Source organism: Lithobates pipiens, unplaced genomic scaffold (assembly GCF_037356315.1).
Source record: "Lithobates pipiens isolate NorthernLeopardFrog02 unplaced genomic scaffold, aLitPip1_a1.2 Scaffold_73, whole genome shotgun sequence".
NCBI classification, from domain to species: Eukaryota; Metazoa; Chordata; class Amphibia; order Anura; family Ranidae; genus Lithobates; species Lithobates pipiens.
The window spans coordinates 787,704-809,851 of record NW_027507896.1 but is presented as its reverse complement, the minus strand read 5'-3'; the positions used below and the strand labels follow the sequence as shown (position 1 = coordinate 809,851).

Sequence of the window (22,148 nt, the reverse complement as noted above, 5' to 3'; positions counted from 1 at the left end):
TATATAAGGACCGGGACCTAACTATGTACACGGGACACAGTCAGGACTATCTCATTCCTATATCTCATTATATAAGGACCGGGACCTAACTCTGTACACGGGACACAGTCAGGACTATCTCATTCCTATATCTCATTATATAAGGACCGGGACCTAACTATGTACACGGGACACAGTCAGGACTATCTCATTCCTATATCTCATTATATAAGGACCAGGACCTAACTCTGTACACAGGACACAGTCAGGACTATCTCATTCCTATATCTCATTATATAAGGACCGGGACCTAACTATGTACACGGGACACAGTCAGGACTATCTCATTCCTATATCTCATTATATAAGGACCAGGACCTAACTATGTACACGGGACACAGTCAGGACTATCTCATTCCTATATCTCATTATATAAGGACCGGGACCTAACTCTGTACACAGGACACAGTCAGGACTATCTCATTCCTATATCTCATTATATAAGGACCGGGACCTAACTCTGTACACGGGACACAGTCAGGACTATCTCATTCCTATATCTCATTATATAAGGACCAGGACCTAACTATGTACACGGGACACAGTCAGGACTATCTCATTCCTATATCTCATTATATAAGGACCAGGACCTAACTCTGTACACAGGACACAGTCAGGACTATCTCATTCCTATATCTCATTATATAAGGACCGGGACCTAACTCTGTACACAGGACACAGTCAGGACTATCTCATTCCTATATCTCATTATATAAGGACCGGGACCTAACTATGTACACGGGACACAGTCAGGACTATCTCATTCCTATATCTCATTATATAAGGACCAGGACCTAACTATGTACACAGGACACAGTCAGGACTATCTCATTCCTATATATCATTATATAAGGACCGGGACCTAACTCTGTACACAGGACACAGTCAGGACTATCTCATTCCTATATATCATTATATAAGGACCGGGACCTAACTATGTACACGGGACACAGTCAGGACTATCTCATTCCTATATCTCATTATATAAGGACCAGGACCTAACTATGTACACGGGACACAGTCAGGACTATCTCATTCCTATATCTCATTATATAAGGACCGGGACCTAACTATGTACACAGGACACAGTCAGGACTATCTCATTCCTATATCTCATTATATAAGGACCGGGACCTAACTATGTACACGGGACACAGTCAGGACTATCTCATTCCTATATCTCATTATATAAGGACCGGGACCTAACTATGTACACGGGACACAGTCAGGACTATCTCATTCCTATATCTCATTATATAAGGACCGGGACCTAACTATGTACACGGGACACCGTCAGGACTATCTCATTCCTATATCTCATTATATAAGGACCGGGACCTAACTCTGTACACAGTCAGGATTATCTCATTCCTATATCTCATTATATAAGGACCAGGACCTAACTCTGTACACAGGACACAGTCAGGACTATGTCATTCCTATATATCATTATATAAGGACCGGGACCTAACTCTGTACACAGGACACAGTCAGGACTATCTCATTCCTATATCTCATTATATAAGGACCAGGACCTAACTCTGTACACAGGACACAGTCAGGACTATCTCATTCCTATATCTCATTATATAAGGACCGGGACCTAACTCTGTACACAGGACACAGTCAGGACTATCTCATTCCTATATCTCATTATATAAGGACCGGGACCTAACTCTGTACACGGGACACAGTCAGGACTATCTCATTCCTATATCTCATTATATAAGGACCGGGACCTAACTCTGTACACAGGACACAGTCAGGACTATCTCATTCCTATATCTCATTATATAAGGACCGGGACCTAACTATGTACACGGGACACAGTCAGGACTATCTCATTCCTATATCTCATTATATAAGGACCAGGACCTAACTCTGTACACAGGACACAGTCAGGACTATGTCATTCCTATATATCATTATATAAGGACCGGGACCTAACTCTGTACACAGGACACAGTCAGGACTATCTCATTCCTATATCTCATTATATAAGGACCAGGACCTAACTCTGTACACAGGACACAGTCAGGACTATCTCATTCCTATATCTCATTATATAAGGACCGGGACCTAACTCTGTACACAGGACACAGTCAGGACTATCTCATTCCTATATCTCATTATATAAGGACCGGGACCTAACTCTGTACACGGGACACAGTCAGGACTATCTCATTCCTATATCTCATTATATAAGGACCGGGACCTAACTCTGTACACAGGACACAGTCAGGACTATCTCATTCCTATATCTCATTATATAAGGACCGGGACCTAACTATGTACACGGGACACAGTCAGGACTATCTCATTCCTATATCTCATTATATAAGGACCGGGACCTAACTATGTACACAGGACACAGTCAGGACTATCTCATTCCTATATCTCATTATATAAGGACCGGGACCTAACTCTGTACACAGGACACAGTCAGGACTATCTCATTCCTATATCTCATTATATAAGGACCGGGACCTAACTCTGTACACAGGACACAGTCAGGACTATCTCATTCCTGTTTTTTGGTCCCTGTGTTGTCCTCGTCGTCTCCTCCACTCTCTGACCCTTTGAGATGCCCACCAGTCAGTCCCAGAGACCGGGACTTCATGAAGGACTCCACCAGAGGTCACTTCTCAATAACAGAGTTTTGTGAACTATAATATACAGATGGCACCTCATTCACACCCCCAATTGTATCGCCCTTTGGCATCAGTCTGAAGAGGATACATAACCCCCCCGCACCCCCTGGCAGAGTCGGGACTAATACTGACTAACCCTTTCTTCCCCAGCAATGATCCTCATGTTCTACTTTGTTTTCTACGCCTTCCTCACGGCCGTCTTCATTCTCAGTATGTGGGTGATGCTGCAGACCATCGACGAATATAATCCAAAATACTCCGATCGACTGGTCAATCCAGGTGAGAGAACCTCCCCCCCCGACCCTCATCATCTACCTCTTGTGGGGGTTTCCTATATTCATGTACCATAGCTGGTGGAAGGATGTAATGGGGACAGCTGTATACAAACTTCTAAACCTTCATGTAAAGAGGGGGCTGCCAGGAAAATGGAGAGCAGGACTTGGTTCTGGAGAGCTGTCAGTCTTTGGGTAGAACATGGTGGAGTGGGTGAGTGGTCAGCCTTTGGGTAGAACATGGTGGAGTGGGTGAGTGGTCAGCCTTTGGGTAGAACATGGTGGAGTGGGTGAGTGGTCAGCCTTTGGGTAGAACATGATGGAGTGGGTAAGCGGTCAGCCTTTGGATAGGGCATGGTGGAGTGGGTGAGCCATAATATTTTGAGGTTCAGGAGAGCTGTCAGTCTTTAAGGGAAACATGGTGGAGTGGGTCTTTAGGGAGAAGCTGGTGGAGTGAGTCTTTAGGGAGAAGCTGGTGGAGTGAGTCTTTAGGGAGAACCTGGTAGAGTGGGTCTTTAGGGAGAAGCTGGTGGAGTGAGTCTTTAGGGAGAACCTGGTAGAGTGGGTCTTTAGGGAGAAGCTGGTGGAGTGGGTCTTTAGGGAGAACCTGGTAGAGTGGGTCTTTAGGGAGAAGCTGGTGGAGTGAGTCTTTAGGGAGAACCTGGTAGAGTGAGTCTTTAGGGAGAACCTGGTGGAGTGGGTCTTTAGGGAGAACCTGGTGGAGTGGGTCTTTAGGGAGAACCTGGTGGAGTGGGTCTTTAGGGAGAACCTGGTAGAGTGGGTCTTTAGGGAGAAGCTGGTGGAGTGAGTCTTTAGGGAGAACCTGGTAGAGTGAGTCTTTAGGGAGAACCTGGTGGAGTGGGTCTTTAGTGAGAACCTGGTGGAGTGAGTCTTTAGGGAGAACCTGGTAGAGTGAGTCTTTAGGGAGAACCTGGTAGAGTGGGTCTTTAGGGAGAAGCTGGTGGAGTGAGTCTTTAGGGAGAAGCTGGTGGAGTGAGTCTTTAGGGAGAAGCTGGTGGAGTGAGTCTTTAGGGAGAAGCTGGTGGAGTGGGTCTTTAGGGAGAACCTGGTAGAGTGAGTCTTTAGGGAGAACCTGGTAGAGTGGGTCTTTAGGGAGAACCTGGTAGAGTGGGTCTTTAGGGAGAACCTGGTGGAGTGGGTCTTTAGGGAGAACCTGGTAGAGTGGGTCTTTAGGGAGAACCTGGTAGAGTGAGTCTTTAGGGAGAAGCTGGTGGAGTGAGTCTTTAGGGAGAAGCTGGTAGAGTGGGTCTTTAGGGAGAACCTGGTAGAGTGGGTCTTTAGGGAGAACCTGGTAGAGTGGGTCTTTAGGGAGAACCTGGTGGAGTGGGTCTTTAGGGAGAACCTGGTAGAGTGGGTCTTTAGGGAGAACCTGGTAGAGTGAGTCTTTAGGGAGAAGCTGGTGGAGTGAGTCTTTAGGGAGAAGCTGGTAGAGTGGGTCTTTAGGGAGAACCTGGTAGAGTGGGTCTTTAGGGAGAACCTGGTAGAGTGGGTCTTTAGGGAGAACATGGTAGAGTGGGTCTTTAGGGAGAACCTGGTGGAGTGGGTCTTTAGGGAGAACATGGTAGAGTGGGTCTTTAGGGAGAACATGGTAGAGTGGGTCTTTAGGGAGAACCTGGTAGAGTGGGTCTTTAGGGAGAACCTGGTAGAGTGGGTCTTTAGGGAGAAGCTGGTGGAGTGGGTCTTTAGGGAGAACCTGGTAGAGTGAGTCTTTAGGGAGAAGCTGGTGGAGTGAGTCTTTAGGGAGAAGCTGGTAGAGTGGGTCTTTAGGGAGAACCTGGTAGAGTGGGTCTTTAGGGAGAACCTGGTAGAGTGGGTCTTTAGGGAGAACATGGTAGAGTGGGTCTTTAGGGAGAACCTGGTGGAGTGGGTCTTTAGGGAGAACCTGGTAGAGTGGGTCTTTAGGGAGAAGCTGGTGGAGTGAGTCTTTAGGGAGAAGCTGGTGGAGTGAGTCTTTAGGGAGAACCTGGTAGAGTGGGTCTTTAGGGAGAACCTGGTGGAGTGGGTCTTTAGGGAGAACCTGGTGGAGTGAGTCTTTAGGGAGAACCTGGTAGAGTGGGTCTTTAGGGAGAAGCTGGTGGAGTGAGTCTTTAGGGAGAAGCTGGTGGAGTGAGTCTTTAGGGAGAACCTGGTGGAGTGGGTCTTTAGGGAGAACCTGGTGGAGTGGGTCTTTAGGGAGAACCTGGTAGAGTGGGTCTTTAGGGAGAAGCTGGTGGAGTGAGTCTTTAGGGAGAACCTGGTAGAGTGAGTCTTTAGGGAGAACCTGGTGGAGTGGGTCTTTAGGGAGAACCTGGTAGAGTGGGTCTTTAGGGAGAAGCTGGTGGAGTGAGTCTTTAGGGAGAACCTGGTGGAGTGGGTCTTTAGGGAGAACCTGGTGGAGTGAGTCTTTAGGGAGAACCTGGTGGAGTGGGTCTTTAGGGAGAACCTGGTGGAGTGAGTCTTTAGGGAGAACCTGGTAGAGTGGGTCTTTAGGGAGAACCTGGTGGAGTGGGTCTTTAGGGAGAACCTGGTGGAGTGAGTCTTTAGGGAGAACCTGGTGGAGTGGGTCTTTAGGGAGAACCTGGTGGAGTGAGTCTTTAGGGAGAACCTGGTAGAGTGGGTCTTTAGGGAGAAGCTGGTGGAGTGGGTCTTTAGGGAGAAGCTGGTGGAGTGAGTCTTTAGGGAGAACCTGGTAGAGTGGGTCTTTAGGGAGAAGCTGGTGGAGTGGGTCTTTAGGGAGAAGCTGGTGGAGTGAGTCTTTAGGGAGAACCTGGTGGAGTGAGTCTTTAGGGAGAACCTGGTGGAGTGGGTCTTTAGGGAGAACCTGGTAGAGTGGGTCTTTAGGGAGAACCTGGTGGAGTGAGTCTTTAGGGAGAACCTGGTGGAGTGAGTCTTTAGGGAGAACCTGGTAGAGTGGGTCTTTAGGGAGAACCTGGTGGAGTGGGTCTTTAGGGAGAACCTGGTGGAGTGGATCTTTAGGGAGAACCTGGTGGAGTGGGTCTTTAGGGAGAACCTGGTGGAGTGGGTCTTTAGGGAGAACCTGGTAGAGTGGGTCTTTAGGGAGAACCTGGTAGAGTGGGTCTTTAGGGAGAACCTGGTGGAGTGGGTCTTTAGGAAAAACATGGTGGAGTGGGTCTTTAGGGAGAACCTGGTGGAGTGGGTCTTTAGGAAAAACATGGTGGAGTGGGTCTTTAGGGAGAACATGGTGGAGTGGGTCTTTAGGGAGAACCTGGTAGAGTGGGTCTTTAGGGAGAACCTGGTAGAGTGGGTCTTTAGGGAGAACCTGGTAGAGTGGGTCTTTAGGGAGAACATGGTGGAGTGGGTGAATTGTCAGTCTTCGGGGGGAACATGGTGGAGTGGGTGAATTGTCAGTCTTCGGGGGGAACATGGTGGAGTGGGTGAATTGTCAGTTTTCGGGGGGAACATGGTGGAGTGGGTGAATTGTCAGTCTTCGGGGGGAACATGGTGGAGTGGGTGAATTGTCAGTCTCTGGGGGGAACATGGTGGAGTGGGTGAATTGTCAGTCTTCGGGGAGAACATGGTGGAGTGGGTGAATTGTCAGTCTTCGGGGGGAACATGGTGGAGTGGGTGAATTGTCAGTCCTCGGGGGAGAACATGATGGAGTGGGTGAATTGTCAGTCTTCGGGGGGAACATGGTGGAGTGGGTGAATTGTCAGTCTTTGGGGGGAACATGGTGGAGTGGGTGAATTGTCAGTCTTCGGGGGGAACATGGTGAAGTGGGTGAATTGTCAGTCTTCGGGGGGGAACATGGTGGAGTGGGTGAATTGTCAGTCTTCGGGGGGAACATGGTGGAGTGGGTGAATTGTCAGTCTTCGGGGAGAACATGGTGGAGTGGGTGAATTGTCAGTCTTCGGGGGGAACATGGTGAAGTGGGTGAATTGTCAGTCTTCGGGGGGGAACATGGTGGAGTGGGTGAATTGTCAGTCTTCGGGGGGAACATGGTGGAGTGGGTGAATTGTCAGTCTTCGGGGGGAACATGGTGGAGTGGGTGAATTGTCAGTCTTCGGGGAGAACATGGTGGAGTGGGTGAATTGTCAGTCTTCGGGGGGAACATGGTGGAGTGGGTGAATTGTCAGTTTTCGGGGGGAACATGGTGGAGTGGGTGAATTGTCAGTCTTCGGGGGGAACATGGTGGAGTGGGTGAATTGTCAGTCTTCGGGGGGAACATGGTGGAGTGGGTGAATTGTCAGTCTTCGGGGGGAACATGGTGGAGTGGGTGAATTGTCAGTCTTCGGGGGGGAGAACATGGTGGAGTGGGTGAATTGTCAGTCTTTGGAGGGAACATGGTGGAGTTGGTGAATTGTCAGTCTTCGGGGGGAACATGGTGGAGTGGGTGAATTGTCAGTCTTCGGGGGGTGAACATGGTGGAGTGGGTGAATTGTCAGTCTCTGGGGGGAACATGGTGGAGTGGGTGAATTGTCAGTCTTCGGGGGGAACATGGTGGAGTGGGTGAATTGTCGGTCTCTGGGGGGAACATGGTGGAGTGGGTGAATTGTCAGCCTTTGGGTAGAACATGGGGGAGTGGGTGAATTGTCAGTCTTCGGGGGGAACATGGTGGAGTGGGTGAATTGTCAGTTTTCGGGGGGAACATGGTGGAGTGGGTGAATTGTCAGTCTTCGGGGGGAACATGGTGGAGTGGGTGAATTGTCAGTCTTCGGGGGGAACATGGTGGAGTGGGTGAATTGTCAGTCTTCGGGGGGAACATGGTGGAGTGGGTGAATTGTCAGTCTTCGGGGGGAACATGGTGGAGTGGGTGAATTGTCAGTCTTCGGGGTGAACATGGTGGAGTGGGTGAATTGTCAGTTCTCTGGGGGGAACATGGTGGGGTGGGTGAATTGTCAGTCTTCAGGGGGAACATGGTGGAGTGGGTGAATTGTCAGTCTTCGGGGGGAACATGGTGGAGTGGGTGAATTGTCAGTCTTCGGGGGGAACATGGTGGAGTGGGTGAATTGTCAGTCTTCGGGGGGAACATGGTGGAGTGGATGAATTGTCAGTCTTCGGGGGGAACATGGTGGAGTGGGTGAATTGTCAGTCTTCGGGGGGAACATGGTGGAGTGGGTGAATTGTCAGTCTTCGGGGGGAACATGGTGGAGTGGGTGAATTGTCAGTCTTCGGGGGGAACATGGTGGAGTGGGTGAATTGTCAGTCTTCGGGGGGAACATGGTGGAGTGGGTGAATTGTCAGTCTTCGGGGAGAACATGGTGGAGTGGGTGAATTGTCAGTCTCTGGGGGGAACATGGTGGAGTGGGTGAATTGTCAGTCTTCGGGGGGAACATGGTGGAGTGGGTGAATTGTCAGTCTCTGGGGGGAACATGGTGGAGTGGGTGAATTGTCAGTCTTTGGGGGGGAACATGGTGGAGTGGGTGAATTGTCAGTCTCTGGGGGGAACATGGTGAAGTGGGTGAATTGTCAGTCTTCGGGGAGAACATGGTGGAGTGGGTGAATTGTCAGTCTCTGGGGTGAACATGGTGGAGTGGGTGAATTGTCAGTCTTCGGGGGAGAACATGGTGGGGTGGGTGAATTGTCAGTCTTCGGGGAGAACATGGTGGAGTGGGTGAATTGTCAGTCTCTGGGGGGAACATGGTGGAGTGGGTGAATTGTCAGTCTCTGGGGGGAACATGGTGGAGTGGGTGAATTGTCAGTCTTCGGGGGGAACATGGTGGAGTGGGTGAATTGTCAGTCTTTGGTGGGAACATGGTGGAGTGGGTGAATTGTCAGTCTTTGGGGAGAACATGGTGGAGTGGGTGAATTGTCAGTCTTCGGGGGGAACATGGTGGAGTGGGTGAATTGTCAGTCTTCGGGGGGAACATGGTGGAGTGGGTGAATTGTCAGTCTTCGGGGGGAACATGGTGGAGTGGGTGAATTGTCAGTCTCTGGGGGGAACATGGTGGAGTGGGTGAATTGTCAGTCTCTGGGGGGAACATGGTGGAGTGGGTGAATTGTCAGTCTCTGGGGGGAACATGGTGGAGTTGGTGAATTGTCAGTCTTCGGGGGGAACATGGTGGAGTGGGTGAATTGTCAGTCTTCGGGGGGAACATGGTGGAGTGGGTGAATTGTCAGTCTTCGGGGGGAACATGGTGGAGTGGGTGAATTGTCAGTCTCTGGGGGGAACATGGTGGAGTGGGTGAATTGTCAGTCTCTGGGGGGAACATGGTGGAGTGGGTGAATTGTCAGTCTTCGGGGGGAACATGGTGAAGTGGGTGAATTGTCAGTTTTCGGGGGGAACATGGTGGAGTGGGTGAATTGTCAGTCTTCGGGGGGAACATGGTGGAGTGGGTGAATTGTCAGTCTTCGGGGGGAACATGGTGGAGTTGGTGAATTGTCAGTCTTCGGGGAGAACATGGTGGAGTGGGTGAATTGTCAGTCTTCGGGGGGTGAACATGGTGGAGTGGGTGAATTGTCAGTTTTCGGGGGGAACATGGTGGAGTGGGTGAATTGTCAGTCTTCGGGGGGAACATGGTGGAGTGGGTGAATTGTCAGTCTTCGGGGGGAACATGGTGGAGTGGGTGAATTGTCAGTCTTCGGGGAGAACATGGTGGAGTGGGTGAATTGTCAGTCTTCGGGGGGAACATGGTGGAGTGGGTGAATTGTCAGTCTCTGGGGGGAACATGGTGGAGTGGGTGAATTGTCAGTCTCTGGGGGGAACATGGTGGAGTGGGTGAATTGTCAGTCTTCAGGGGGAACATGGTGGAGTGGGTGAATTGTCAGTCTTCGGGGGGAACATGGTGGAGTGGGTGAATTGTCAGTCTCTGGGGGGAACATGGTGGAGTGGGTGAATTGTCAGTCTTCGGGGGGAACATGGTGGAGTGGGTGAATTGTCAGTCTTCAGGGGGAACATGGTGGAGTGGGTGAATTGTCAGTCTTTGGGGGAGAACATGGTGGAGTGGGTGAATTGTCAGTCTTCAGGGGGAACATGGTGGAGTGGGTGAATTGTCAGTCTCTGGGGGGAACATGGTGGAGTGGGTGAATTGTCAGTCTCTGGGGGGAACATGGTGCAGTGGGTGAATTGTCAGTCTTCGGGGGGAACATGGTGAAGTGGGTGAATTGTCAGTTTTCGGGGGGAACATGGTGGAGTGGGTGAATTGTCAGTCTTCGGGGGGAACATGGTGGAGTGGGTGAATTGTCAGTCTTCGGGGGGAACATGGTGGAGTGGGTGAATTGTCAGTCTTTGGGTAGAACATGGTGGAGTGGGTGAATTGTCAGTCTTCGGGGGAGAACATGGTGGGGTGGGTGAATTGTCAGTCTTCGGGGAGAACATGGTGGAGTGGGTGAATTGTCAGTCTTCGGGGGGTGAACATGGTGGAGTGGGTGAATTGTCAGTCTCTGGGGGGAACATGGTGGAGTGGGTGAATTGTCAGTCTCTGGGGGGAACATGGTGGAGTGGGTGAATTGTCAGTCTTCGGGGGGAACATGGTGGAGTGGGTGAATTGTCAGTCTTTGGTGGGAACATGGTGGAGTGGGTGAATTGTCAGTCTTTGGGGAGAACATGGTGGAGTGGGTGAATTGTCAGACTTCGGGGGGAACATGGTGGAGTGGGTGAATTGTCAGTCTTCGGGGGGAACATGGTAGAGTGGGTGAATTGTCAGTCTTCAGGGGGAACATGGTGGAGTGGGTGAATTGTCAGTCTTCGGGGGGGAACATGGTGGAGTGGGTGAATTGTCAGTCTCTGGGGGGAACATGGTGGAGTGGGTGAATTGTCAGTCTTCGGGGGGAACATGGTGGAGTGGGTGAATTGTCAGTCTTCGGGGGGAACATGGTGGAGTGGGTGAATTGTCAGTCTTCGGGGGGAACATGGTGGAGTGGGTGAATTGTCAGTCTTCAGGGGGAACATGGTGGAGTGGGTGAATTGTCAGTCTCTGGGGGGAACATGGTGGAGTGGGTGAATTGTCAGTCTTTGGGGAGAACATGGTGGAGTGGGTGAATTGTCAGTCTTTGGGGAGAACATGGTGGAGTGGGTGAATTGTCAGTCTTCGGGGGGAACATGGTGGAGTGGGTGAATTGTCAGTCTTCGGGGGAGAACATGGTGGAGTGGGTGAATTGTCAGTCTTTGGGGAGAACATGGTGGAGTGGGTGAATTGTCAGTCTTTGGGGAGAACATGGTGGAGTGGGTGAATTGTCAGTCTTCGGGGGGAACATGGTGGAGTGGGTGAATTGTCAGTCTTCGGGGGAGAACATGGTGGGGTGGGTGAATTGTCAGTCTTCGGGGGGAACATGGTGGAGTTGGTGAATTGTCAGTCTTCGGGGAGAACATGGTGGAGTGGGTGAATTGTCAGTTTTCGGGGGGAACATGGTGGAGTGGGTGAATTGTCAGTCTTCGGGGGGAACATGGTGGAGTGGGTGAATTGTCAGTCTTCGGGGGGAACATGGTGGAGTGGGTGAATTGTCAGTCTTGGAGGGAACATGGTGGAGTTGGTGAATTGTCAGTCTTCGGGGGGAACATGGTGGAGTGGGTGAATTGTCAGTCTCTGGGGGGAACATGGTGGAGTGGGTGAATTGTCAGTCTTCAGGGGGAACATGGTGGAGTGGGTGAATTGTCAGTCTTCGGGGGGAACATGGTGGAGTGGGTGAATTGTCAGTCTCTGGGGGGAACATGGTGGAGTGGGTGAATTGTCAGTCTTCGGGGGGAACATGGTGGAGTGGGTGAATTGTCAGTCTTCGGGGGGAACATGGTGGAGTGGGTGAATTGTCAGTCTTCGGGGGGAACATGGTGGAGTGGGTGAATTGTCAGTCTTCGGGGGGAACATGGTGGAGTGGGTGAATTGTCAGTCTTCAGGGGGAACATGGTGGAGTGGGTGAATTGTCAGTCTTTGGGGGAGAACATGGTGGAGTGGGTGAATTGTCAGTCTTCAGGGGGAACATGGTGGAGTGGGTGAATTGTCAGTCTCTGGGGGGAACATGGTGGAGTGGGTGAATTGTCAGTCTCTGGGGGGAACATGGTGGAGTGGGTGAATTGTCAGTCTTCGGGGGGAACATGGTGGAGTGGGTGAATTGTCAGTTTTCGGGGGGAACATGGTGGAGTGGGTGAATTGTCAGTCTTCGGGGGGAACATGGTGGAGTGGGTGAATTGTCAGTCTTTGGGTAGAACATGGTGGAGTGGGTGAATTGTCAGTCTTTGGGTAGAACATGGTGGAGTGGGTGAATTGTCAGTCTTCGGGGAGAACATGGTGGAGTGGGTGAATTGTCAGGCTCTGGGGGGAACATGGTGGGGTGGGTGAATTGTCAGTCTTCGGGGGGAACATGGTGGAGTTGGTGAATTGTCAGTCTTCGGGGGGAACATGGTGGAGTGGGTGAATTGTCAGTCTTCGGGGGGAACATGGTGGAGTGGGTGAATTGTCAGTCTTCGGGGGGAACATGGTGGAGTTGGTGAATTGTCAGTCTTCGGGGAGAACATGGTGGAGTGGGTGAATTGTCAGTTTTCGGGGGGAACATGGTGGAGTGGGTGAATTGTCAGTCTTCGGGGGGAACATGGTGGAGTGGGTGAATTGTCAGTCTTTGGAGGGAACATGGTGGAGTGGGTGAATTGTCAGTCTTCGGGGGGAACATGGTGGAGTGGGTGAATTGTCAGTCTTCGGGGGGAACATGGTGGAGTGGGTGAATTGTCAGTCTTCGGGGGGAACATGGTGGAGTGGGTGAATTGTCAGTCTTTGGAGGGAACATGGTGGAGTTGGTGAATTGTCAGTCTTCGGGGGGAACATGGTGGAGTGGGTGAATTGTCAGTCTCTGGGGGGAACATGGTGGAGTGGGTGAATTGTCAGTCTTCAGGGGGAACATGGTGGAGTGGGTGAATTGTCAGTCTTCGGGGGGAACATGGTGGAGTGGGTGAATTGTCAGTCTCAGGGGGGAACATGGTGGAGTGGGTGAATTGTCAGTCTTCGGGGGGAACATGGTGGAGTGGGTGAATTGTCAGTCTTTGGTGGGAACATGGTGGAGTGGGTGAATTGTCAGTCTTTGGGGAGAACATGGTGGAGTGGGTGAATTGTCAGTCTTCGGGGGGAACATGGTGGAGTGGGTGAATTGTCAGTCTTCGGGGGGAACATGGTGGAGTGGGTGAATTGTCAGTCTCTGGGGGGAACATGGTGGAGTGGGTGAATTGTCAGTCTTCGGGGGGAACATGGTGGAGTGGGTGAATTGTCAGTCTTCGGGGGGAACATGGTGGAGTGGGTGAATTGTCAGTCTTCAGGGGGAACATGGTGGAGTGGGTGAATTGTCAGTCTTCGGGGAGAACATGGTGGAGTGGGTGAATTGTCAGTCTTCGGGGGGAACATGGTGGAGTGGGTGAATTGTCAGTCTTCGGGGGGAACATGGTGGAGTCGGTGAATTGTCAGTCTTTGGGGGAGAACATGGTGGAGTGGGTGAATTGTCAGTCTTCAGGGGGAACATGGTGGAGTGGGTGAATTGTCAGTCTCTGTGGGGAACATGGTGGAGTGGGTGAATTGTCAGTCTCTGGGGGGAACATGGTGGAGTGGGTGAATTGTCAGTCTTCGGGGGGAACATGGTGAAGTGGGTGAATTGTCAGTTTTCGGGGGGAACATGGTGGAGTGGGTGAATTGTCAGTCTTCGGGGGGGAACATGGTGGAGTGGGTGAATTGTCAGTCTTCGGGGGGAACATGGTGGAGTGGGTGAATTGTCAGTCTCTGGGGGGAACATGGTGGAGTGGGTGAATTGTCAGTCTTCGGGGGGAACATGGTGGAGTGGGTGAATTGTTAGTCTTCGGGGGGAACATGGTGGAGTGGGTGAATTGTCAGTCTTCGGGGAGAACATGGTGGAGTGGGTGAATTGTCAGTTTTCGGGGGGAACATGGTGGAGTGGGTGAATTGTCAGTCTTCGGGGGGAACATGGTGGAGTGGGTGAATTGTCAGTCTTCGGGGGGAACATGGTGGAGTGGGTGAATTGTCAGTCTTTGGAGGGAACATGGTGGAGTGGGTGAATTGTCAGTCTTCGGGGGGAACATGGTGGAGTGGGTGAATTGTCAGTCTTCGGGGGGAACATGGTGGAGTGGGTGAATTGTCAGTCTTTGGGGAGAACATGGTGGAGTGGGTGAATTGTCAGTCTTTGGAGGGAACATGGTGGAGTGGGTGAATTGTCAGTCTTCGGGGGGAACATGGTGGAGTGGGTGAATTGTCAGTCTTCGGGGGGTGAACATGGTGGAGTGGGTGAATTGTCAGGCTCTGGGGGGAACATGGTGGAGTGGGTGAATTGTCAGTCTTCGGGGGGAACATGGTGGAGTGGGTGAATTGTCGGTCTCTGGGGGGAACATGGTGGAGTGGGTGAATTGTCAGCCTTTGGGTAGAACATGGTGGAGTGGGTGAATTGTCAGTCTTCGGGGGGAACATGGTGGAGTGGGTGAATTGTCAGTCTTCGGGGGGAACATGGTGGAGTGGGTGAATTGTCAGTCTTCGGGGGGAACATGGTGGAGTGGGTGAATTGTTAGTCTTCGGGGGGAACATGGTGGAGTGGGTGAATTGTCAGTCTTCGGGGAGAACATGGTGGAGTGGGTGAATTGTCAGTTTTCGGGGGGAACATGGTGGAGTGGGTGAATTGTCAGTCTTCGGGGGGAACATGGTGGAGTGGGTGAATTGTCAGTCTTCGGGGGGAACATGGTGGAGTGGGTGAATTGTCAGTCTTTGGGTAGAACATGGTGGAGTGGGTGAATTGTCAGTCTTCGGGGAGAACATGGTGGAGTGGGTGAATTGTCAGGCTCTGGGGGGAACATGGTGGGGTGGGTGAATTGTCAGTCTTCGGGGGGAACATGGTGGAGTTGGTGAATTGTCAGTCTTCGGGGGGAACATGGTGGAGTGGGTGAATTGTCAGTCTTCGGGGGGAACATGGTGGAGTGGGTGAATTGTTAGTCTTCGGGGGGAACATGGTGGAGTTGGTGAATTGTCAGTCTTCGGGGAGAACATGGTGGAGTGGGTGAATTGTCAGTCTTCGGGGGGAACATGGTGGAGTGGGTGAATTGTCAGTCTTCGGGGGGAACATGGTGGAGTGGGTGAATTGTCAGTCTTCGGGGGGAACATGGTGGAGTGGGTGAATTGTCAGTCTTCGGGGAGAACATGGTGGAGTGGGTGAATTGTCAGTCTTCGGGGGGAACATGGTGGAGTGGGTGAATTGTCAGTCTTCGGGGGGAACATGGTGGAGTCGGTGAATTGTCAGTCTTTGGGGGAGAACATGGTGGAGTGGGTGAATTGTCAGTCTTCAGGGGGAACATGGTGGAGTGGGTGAATTGTCAGTCTCTGGGGGGAACATGGTGGAGTGGGTGAATTGTCAGTCTCTGGGGGGAACATGGTGGAGTGGGTGAATTGTCAGTCTTCGGGGGGAACATGGTGAAGTGGGTGAATTGTCAGTTTTCGGGGGGAACATGGTGGAGTGGGTGAATTGTCAGTCTTCGGGGGGGAACATGGTGGAGTGGGTGAATTGTCAGTCTTCGGGGGGAACATGGTGGAGTGGGTGAATTGTCAGTCTCTGGGGGGAACATGGTGGAGTGGGTGAATTGTCAGTCTTCGGGGGGAACATGGTGGAGTGGGTGAATTGTTAGTCTTCGGGGGGAACATGGTGGAGTGGGTGAATTGTCAGTCTTCGGGGAGAACATGGTGGAGTGGGTGAATTGTCAGTTTTCGGGGGGAACATGGTGGAGTGGGTGAATTGTCAGTCTTCGGGGGGAACATGGTGGAGTGGGTGAATTGTCAGTCTTCGGGGGGAACATGGTGGAGTGGGTGAATTGTCAGTCTTTGGAGGGAACATGGTGGAGTGGGTGAATTGTCAGTCTTCGGGGGGAACATGGTGGAGTGGGTGAATTGTCAGTCTTCGGGGGGAACATGGTGGAGTGGGTGAATTGTCAGTCTTTGGGGAGAACATGGTGGAGTGGGTGAATTGTCAGTCTTTGGAGGGAACATGGTGGAGTGGGTGAATTGTCAGTCTTCGGGGGGAACATGGTGGAGTGGGTGAATTGTCAGTCTTCGGGGGGTGAACATGGTGGAGTGGGTGAATTGTCAGGCTCTGGGGGGAACATGGTGGAGTGGGTGAATTGTCAGTCTTCGGGGGGAACATGGTGGAGTGGGTGAATTGTCGGTCTCTGGGGGGAACATGGTGGAGTGGGTGAATTGTCAGCCTTTGGGTAGAACATGGTGGAGTGGGTGAATTGTCAGTCTTCGGGGGGAACATGGTGGAGTGGGTGAATTGTCAGTCTTCGGGGGGAACATGGTGGAGTGGGTGAATTGTCAGTCTTCGGGGGGAACATGGTGGAGTGGGTGAATTGTTAGTCTTCGGGGGGAACATGGTGGAGTGGGTGCATTGTCAGTCTTCGGGGAGAACATGGTGGAGTGGGTGAATTGTCAGTTTTCGGGGGGAACATGGTGGAGTGGGTGAATTGTCAGTCTTCGGGGGGAACATGGTGGAGTGGGTGAATTGTCAGTCTTCGGGGGGAACATGGTGGAGTGGGTGAATTGTCAGTCTTTGGGTAGAACATGGTGGAGTGGGTGAATTGTCAGTCTTCGGGGAGAACATGGTGGAGTGGGTGAATTGTCAGGCTCTGGGGGGAACATGGTGGGGTGGGTGAATTGTCAGTCTTCGGGGGGAACATGGTGGAGTTGGTGAATTGTCAGTCTTCGGGGGGAACATGGTGGAGTGGGTGAATTGTCAGTCTTCGGGGGGAACATGGTGGAGTGGGTGAATTGTTAGTCTTCGGGGGGAACATGGTGGAGTTGGTGAATTGTCAGTCTTCGGGGAGAACATGGTGGAGTGGGTGAATTGTCAGTTTTCGGGGGGAACATGGTGGAGTGGGTGAATTGTCAGTCTTCGGGGGGAACATGGTGGAGTGGGTGAATTGTCAGTCTTCGGGGGGAACATGGTGGAGTGGGTGAATTGTCAGTCTTCGGGGGGAACATGGTGGAGTGGGTGAATTGTCAGTCTTCGGGGGGAACATGGTGGAGTGGGTGAATTGTCAGTCTTCGGGGGGAACATGGTGGAGTGGGTGAATTGTCAGTCTTTGGAGGGAACATGGTGGAGTGGGTGAATTGTCAGTCTTCGGGGGGAACATGGTGGAGTGGGTGAATTGTCAGTCTTCGGGGGGAACATGGTGGAGTGGGTGAATTGTCAGTCTTCGGGGGGAACATGGTGGAGTGGGTGAATTGTCAGTCTTCGGGGGGTGAACATGGTGGAGTGGGTGAATTGTCAGGCTCTGGGGGGAACATGGTGGAGTGGGTGAATTGTCAGTCTTCGGGGGGAACATGGTGGAGTGGGTGAATTGTCGGTCTCTGGGGGGAACATGGTGGAGTGGGTGAATTGTCAGCCTTTGGGTAGAACATGGTGGAGTGGGTGAATTGTCAGTCTTCGGGGGGAACATGGTGGAGTGGGTGAATTGTCAGTCTTCGGGGGGAACATGGTGAAGTGGGTGAATTGTCAGTTTTCGGGGGGAACATGGTGGAGTGGGTGAATTGTCAGTCTTCGGGGGGAACATGGTGGAGTGGGTGAATTGTCAGTCTTCGGGGGGAACATGGTGGAGTGGGTGAATTGTCAGTCTTCGGGGGGAACATGGTGGAGTGGGTGAATTGTCAGTCTCTGGGGGGAACATGGTGGAGTGGGTGAATTGTCAGTTTTCGGGGGGAACATGGTGGAGTGGGTGAATTGTCAGTCTCTGGGGGGAACATGGTGGAGTGGGTGAATTGTCAGTCTTCGGGGGGAACATGGTGGAGTGGGTGAATTGTCAGTCTTTGGGTAGAACATGGTGGAGTGGGTGAATTGTCAGTCTTCGGGGAGAACATGGTGGAGTGGGTGAATTGTCAGGCTCTGGGGGGAACATGGTGGGGTGGGTGAATTGTCAGTCTTCGGGGGGAACATGGTGGAGTTGGTGAATTGTCAGTCTTCGGGGGGAACATGGTGGAGTGGGTGAATTGTCAGTCTTCGGGGGGAACATGGTGGAGTGGGTGAATTGTCAGTCTTCGGGGGGAACATGGTGGAGTTGGTGAATTGTCAGTCTTCGGGGAGAACATGGTGGAGTGGGTGAATTGTCAGTTTTCGGGGGGAACATGGTGGAGTGGGTGAATTGTCAGTCTTCGGGGGGAACATGGTGGAGTGGGTGAATTGTCAGTCTTTGGAGGGAACATGGTGGAGTTGGTGAATTGTCAGTCTTCGGGGGGAACATGGTGGAGTGGGTGAATTGTCAGTCTCTGGGGGGAACATGGTGGAGTGGGTGAATTGTCAGTCTTCAGGGGGAACATGGTGGAGTGGGTGAATTGTCAGTCTTCGGGGGGAACATGGTGGAGTGGGTGAATTGTCAGTCTCAGGGGGGAACATGGTGGAGTGGGTGAATTGTCAGTCTTCGGGGGGAACATGGTGGAGTGGGTGAATTGTCAGTCTTTGGTGGGAACATGGTGGAGTGGGTGAATTGTCAGTCTTTGGGGAGAACATGGTGGAGTGGGTGAATTGTCAGTCTTCGGGGGGAACATGGTGGAGTGGGTGAATTGTCAGTCTTCGGGGGGAACATGGTGGAGTGGGTGAATTGTCAGTCTCTGGGGGGAACATGGTGGAGTGGGTGAATTGTCAGTCTTCGGGGGGAACATGGTGGAGTGGGTGAATTGTCAGTCTTCGGGGGGAACATGGTGGAGTGGGTGAATTGTCAGTCTTCAGGGGGAACATGGTGGAGTGGGTGAATTGTCAGTCTTCGGGGAGAACATGGTGGAGTGGGTGAATTGTCAGTCTTCGGGGGGAACATGGTGGAGTGGGTGAATTGTCAGTCTTCGGGGGGAACATGGTGGAGTCGGTGAATTGTCAGTCTTTGGGGGAGAACATGGTGGAGTGGGTGAATTGTCAGTCTTCAGGGGGAACATGGTGGAGTGGGTGAATTGTCAGTCTCTGGGGGGAACATGGTGGAGTGGGTGAATTGTCAGTCTCTGGGGGGAACATGGTGGAGTGGGTGAATTGTCAGTCTTCGGGGGGAACATGGTGAAGTGGGTGAATTGTCAGTTTTCGGGGGGAACATGGTGGAGTGGGTGAATTGTCAGTCTTCGGGGGGGAACATGGTGGAGTGGGTGAATTGTCAGTCTTCGGGGGGAACATGGTGGAGTGGGTGAATTGTCAGTCTCTGGGGGGAACATGGTGGAGTGGGTGAATTGTCAGTCTTCGGGGGGAACATGGTGGAGTGGGTGAATTGTTAGTCTTCGGGGGGAACATGGTGGAGTGGGTGAATTGTCAGTCTTCGGGGAGAACATGGTGGAGTGGGTGAATTGTCAGTTTTCGGGGGGAACATGGTGGAGTGGGTGAATTGTCAGTCTTCGGGGGGAACATGGTGGAGTGGGTGAATTGTCAGTCTTCGGGGGGAACATGGTGGAGTGGGTGAATTGTCAGTCTTTGGAGGGAACATGGTGGAGTGGGTGAATTGTCAGTCTTCGGGGGGAACATGGTGGAGTGGGTGAATTGTCAGTCTTCGGGGGGAACATGGTGGAGTGGGTGAATTGTCAGTCTTTGGGGAGAACATGGTGGAGTGGGTGAATTGTCAGTCTTTGGAGGGAACATGGTGGAGTGGGTGAATTGTCAGTCTTCGGGGGGAACATGGTGGAGTGGGTGAATTGTCAGTCTTCGGGGGGTGAACATGGTGGAGTGGGTGAATTGTCAGGCTCTGGGGGGAACATGGTGGAGTGGGTGAATTGTCAGTCTTCGGGGGGAACATGGTGGAGTGGGTGAATTGTCGGTCTCTGGGGGGAACATGGTGGAGTGGGTGAATTGTCAGCCTTTGGGTAGAACATGGTGGAGTGGGTGAATTGTCAGTCTTCGGGGGGAACATGGTGGAGTGGGTGAATTGTCAGTCTTCGGGGGGAACATGGTGGAGTGGGTGAATTGTCAGTCTTCGGGGGGAACATGGTGGAGTGGGTGAATTGTTAGTCTTCGGGGGGAACATGGTGGAGTGGGTGAATTGTCAGTCTTCGGGGAGAACATGGTGGAGTGGGTGAATTGTCAGTTTTCGGGGGGAACATGGTGGAGTGGGTGAATTGTCAGTCTTCGGGGGGAACATGGTGGAGTGGGTGAATTGTCAGTCTTCGGGGGGAACATGGTGGAGTGGGTGAATTGTCAGTCTTTGGAGGGAACATGGTGGAGTGGGTGAATTGTCAGTCTTCGGGGGGAACATGGTGGAGTGGGTGAATTGTCAGTCTTCGGGGGGAACATGGTGGAGTGGGTGAATTGTCAGTCTTCGGGGGGAACATGGTGGAGTGGGTGAATTGTCAGTCTTCGGGGGGTGAACATGGTGGAGTGGGTGAATTGTCAGGCTCTGGGGGGAACATGGTGGAGTGGGTGAATTGTCAGTCTTCGGGGGGAACATGGTGGAGTGGGTGAATTGTCGGTCTCTGGGGGGAACATGGTGGAGTGGGTGAATTGTCAGCCTTTGGGTAGAACATGGTGGAGTGGGTGAATTGTCAGTCTTCGGGGGGAACATGGTGGAGTGGGTGAATTGTCAGTCTTCAGGGGGAACATGGTGGAGTGGGTGAATTGTCAGTCTTCGGGGGGAACATGGTGGAGTGGGTGAATTGTCAGTCTTCGGGGGGAACATGGTGGAGTGGGTGAATTGTCAGTCTTCGGGGGGAACATGGTGGAGTGGATGAATTGTCAGTCTTCGGGGGGAACATGGTGGAGTGGGTGAATTGTCAGTCTTCGGGGGGAACATGGTGGAGTGGGTGAATTGTCAGTCTTCGGGGGGAACATGGTGGAGTGGGTGAATTGTCAGTCTTCGGGGGGAACATGGTGGAGTGGGTGAATTGTCAGTCTTCGGGGGGAACATGATGGAGTGGGTGAATTGTCAGTCTTCGGGGGGAACATGGTGGAGTGGGTGAATTGTCAGTCTTCGGGGGGAACATGGTGGAGTGGGTGAATTGTCAGTCTTCGGGGGGAACATGGTGGAGTGGGTGAATTGTCAGTCTTCGGGGGGAACATGATGGAGTGGGTGAATTGTCAGTCTTCGGGGAGAACATGGTGGAGTGGGTGAATTGTCAGTCTCTGGGGGGAACATGGTGGAGTGGGTGAATTGTCAGTCTTCGGGGGGAACATGGTGGAGTGGGGGAATTGTCAGTCTCTGGGGGGAACATGGTGGAGTGGGTGAATTGTCAGTCTTCGGGGAGAACATGGTGGAGTGGGTGAATTGTCAGTCTTCGGGGGGAACATGGTGGAGTGGGTGAATTGTCAGTCTTCGGGGAGAACATGGTGGAGTGGGTGAATTGTCAGTCTTCGGGGAGAACATGGTGGAGTTGGTGAATTGTCAGTCTTCGGGGGGAACATGGTGGAGTGGGTGAATTGTCAGTCTTCAGGGAGAACATGGTGGAGTGGGTGAATTGTCAGTCTCTGGGGGGGAACATGGTGGAGTGGGTGAATTGTCAGTCTTCGGGGGGAACATGGTGGAGTGGGTGAATTGTCAGTCTTCGGGGGGAACATGGTGGAGTGGGTGAATTGTCAGTCTTCGGGGGGAACATGGTGGAGTGGGTGAATTGTCAGTCTCTGGGGGGAACATGGTGGAGTGGGTGAATTGTCAGTCTCTGGGGGGAACATGGTGGAGTGGGTGAATTGTCAGTCTTCAGGGAGAACATGGTGGAGTGGGTGAATTGTCAGTCTTCGGGGGGAACATGGTGGAGTGGGTGAATTGTCAGTCTCTGGGGGGAACATGGTGGAGTGGGTGAATTGTCAGTCTTCGGGGGGAACATGGTGGAGTGGGTGAATTGTCAGTCTCTGGGGGGAACATGGTGGAGTGGGTGAATTGTCAGTCTCTGGGGGGAACATGGTGGAGTGGGTGAATTGTCAGTCTTCGGGGGGAACATGGTGGAGTGGGTGAATTGTCAGTCTCTGGGGGGAACATGGTGGAGTGGGTGAATTGTCAGTCTCTGGGGGGAACATGGTGGAGTGGGTGAATTGTCAGTCTTCGGGGGGGAACATGGTGGAGTGGGTGAATTGTCAGTCTTCGGGGGGAACATGGTGGAGTGGGTGAATTGTCAGTCTTCGGGGGGAACATGGTGGAGTGGGTGAATTGTCAGTCTTCGGGGGAGAACATGGTGGAGTGGGTGAATTGTCAGTCTTCGGGGGGAACATGGTGGAGTGGGTGAATTGTCAGTCTTTGGGGGGAACATGGTGGAGTGGGTGAATTGTCAGTCTTTGGGGAGAACATGGTGGAGTGGGTGAATTGTCAGTCTTCGGG

At 52.3% G+C, this 22,148-nt stretch overlaps 1 protein-coding gene across 2 annotated transcripts in view; it reads left to right on the top strand.

Moving 5' to 3' along the window:
* Window positions 1-22,148, top strand: part of LOC143959402 (sodium/potassium-transporting ATPase subunit beta-2-like) — a 64,217-nt gene that overhangs the window by 21,066 nt on the left and 21,003 nt on the right. For both annotated transcript variants that reach the window (XM_077468039.1, XM_077468040.1), the window contains exon 2: window positions 2,841-2,969. In XM_077468039.1, the coding sequence (XP_077324165.1) occupies window positions 2,841-2,969 (129 nt within the window). The remainder of the gene's footprint in view (window positions 1-2,840; window positions 2,970-22,148) is intronic.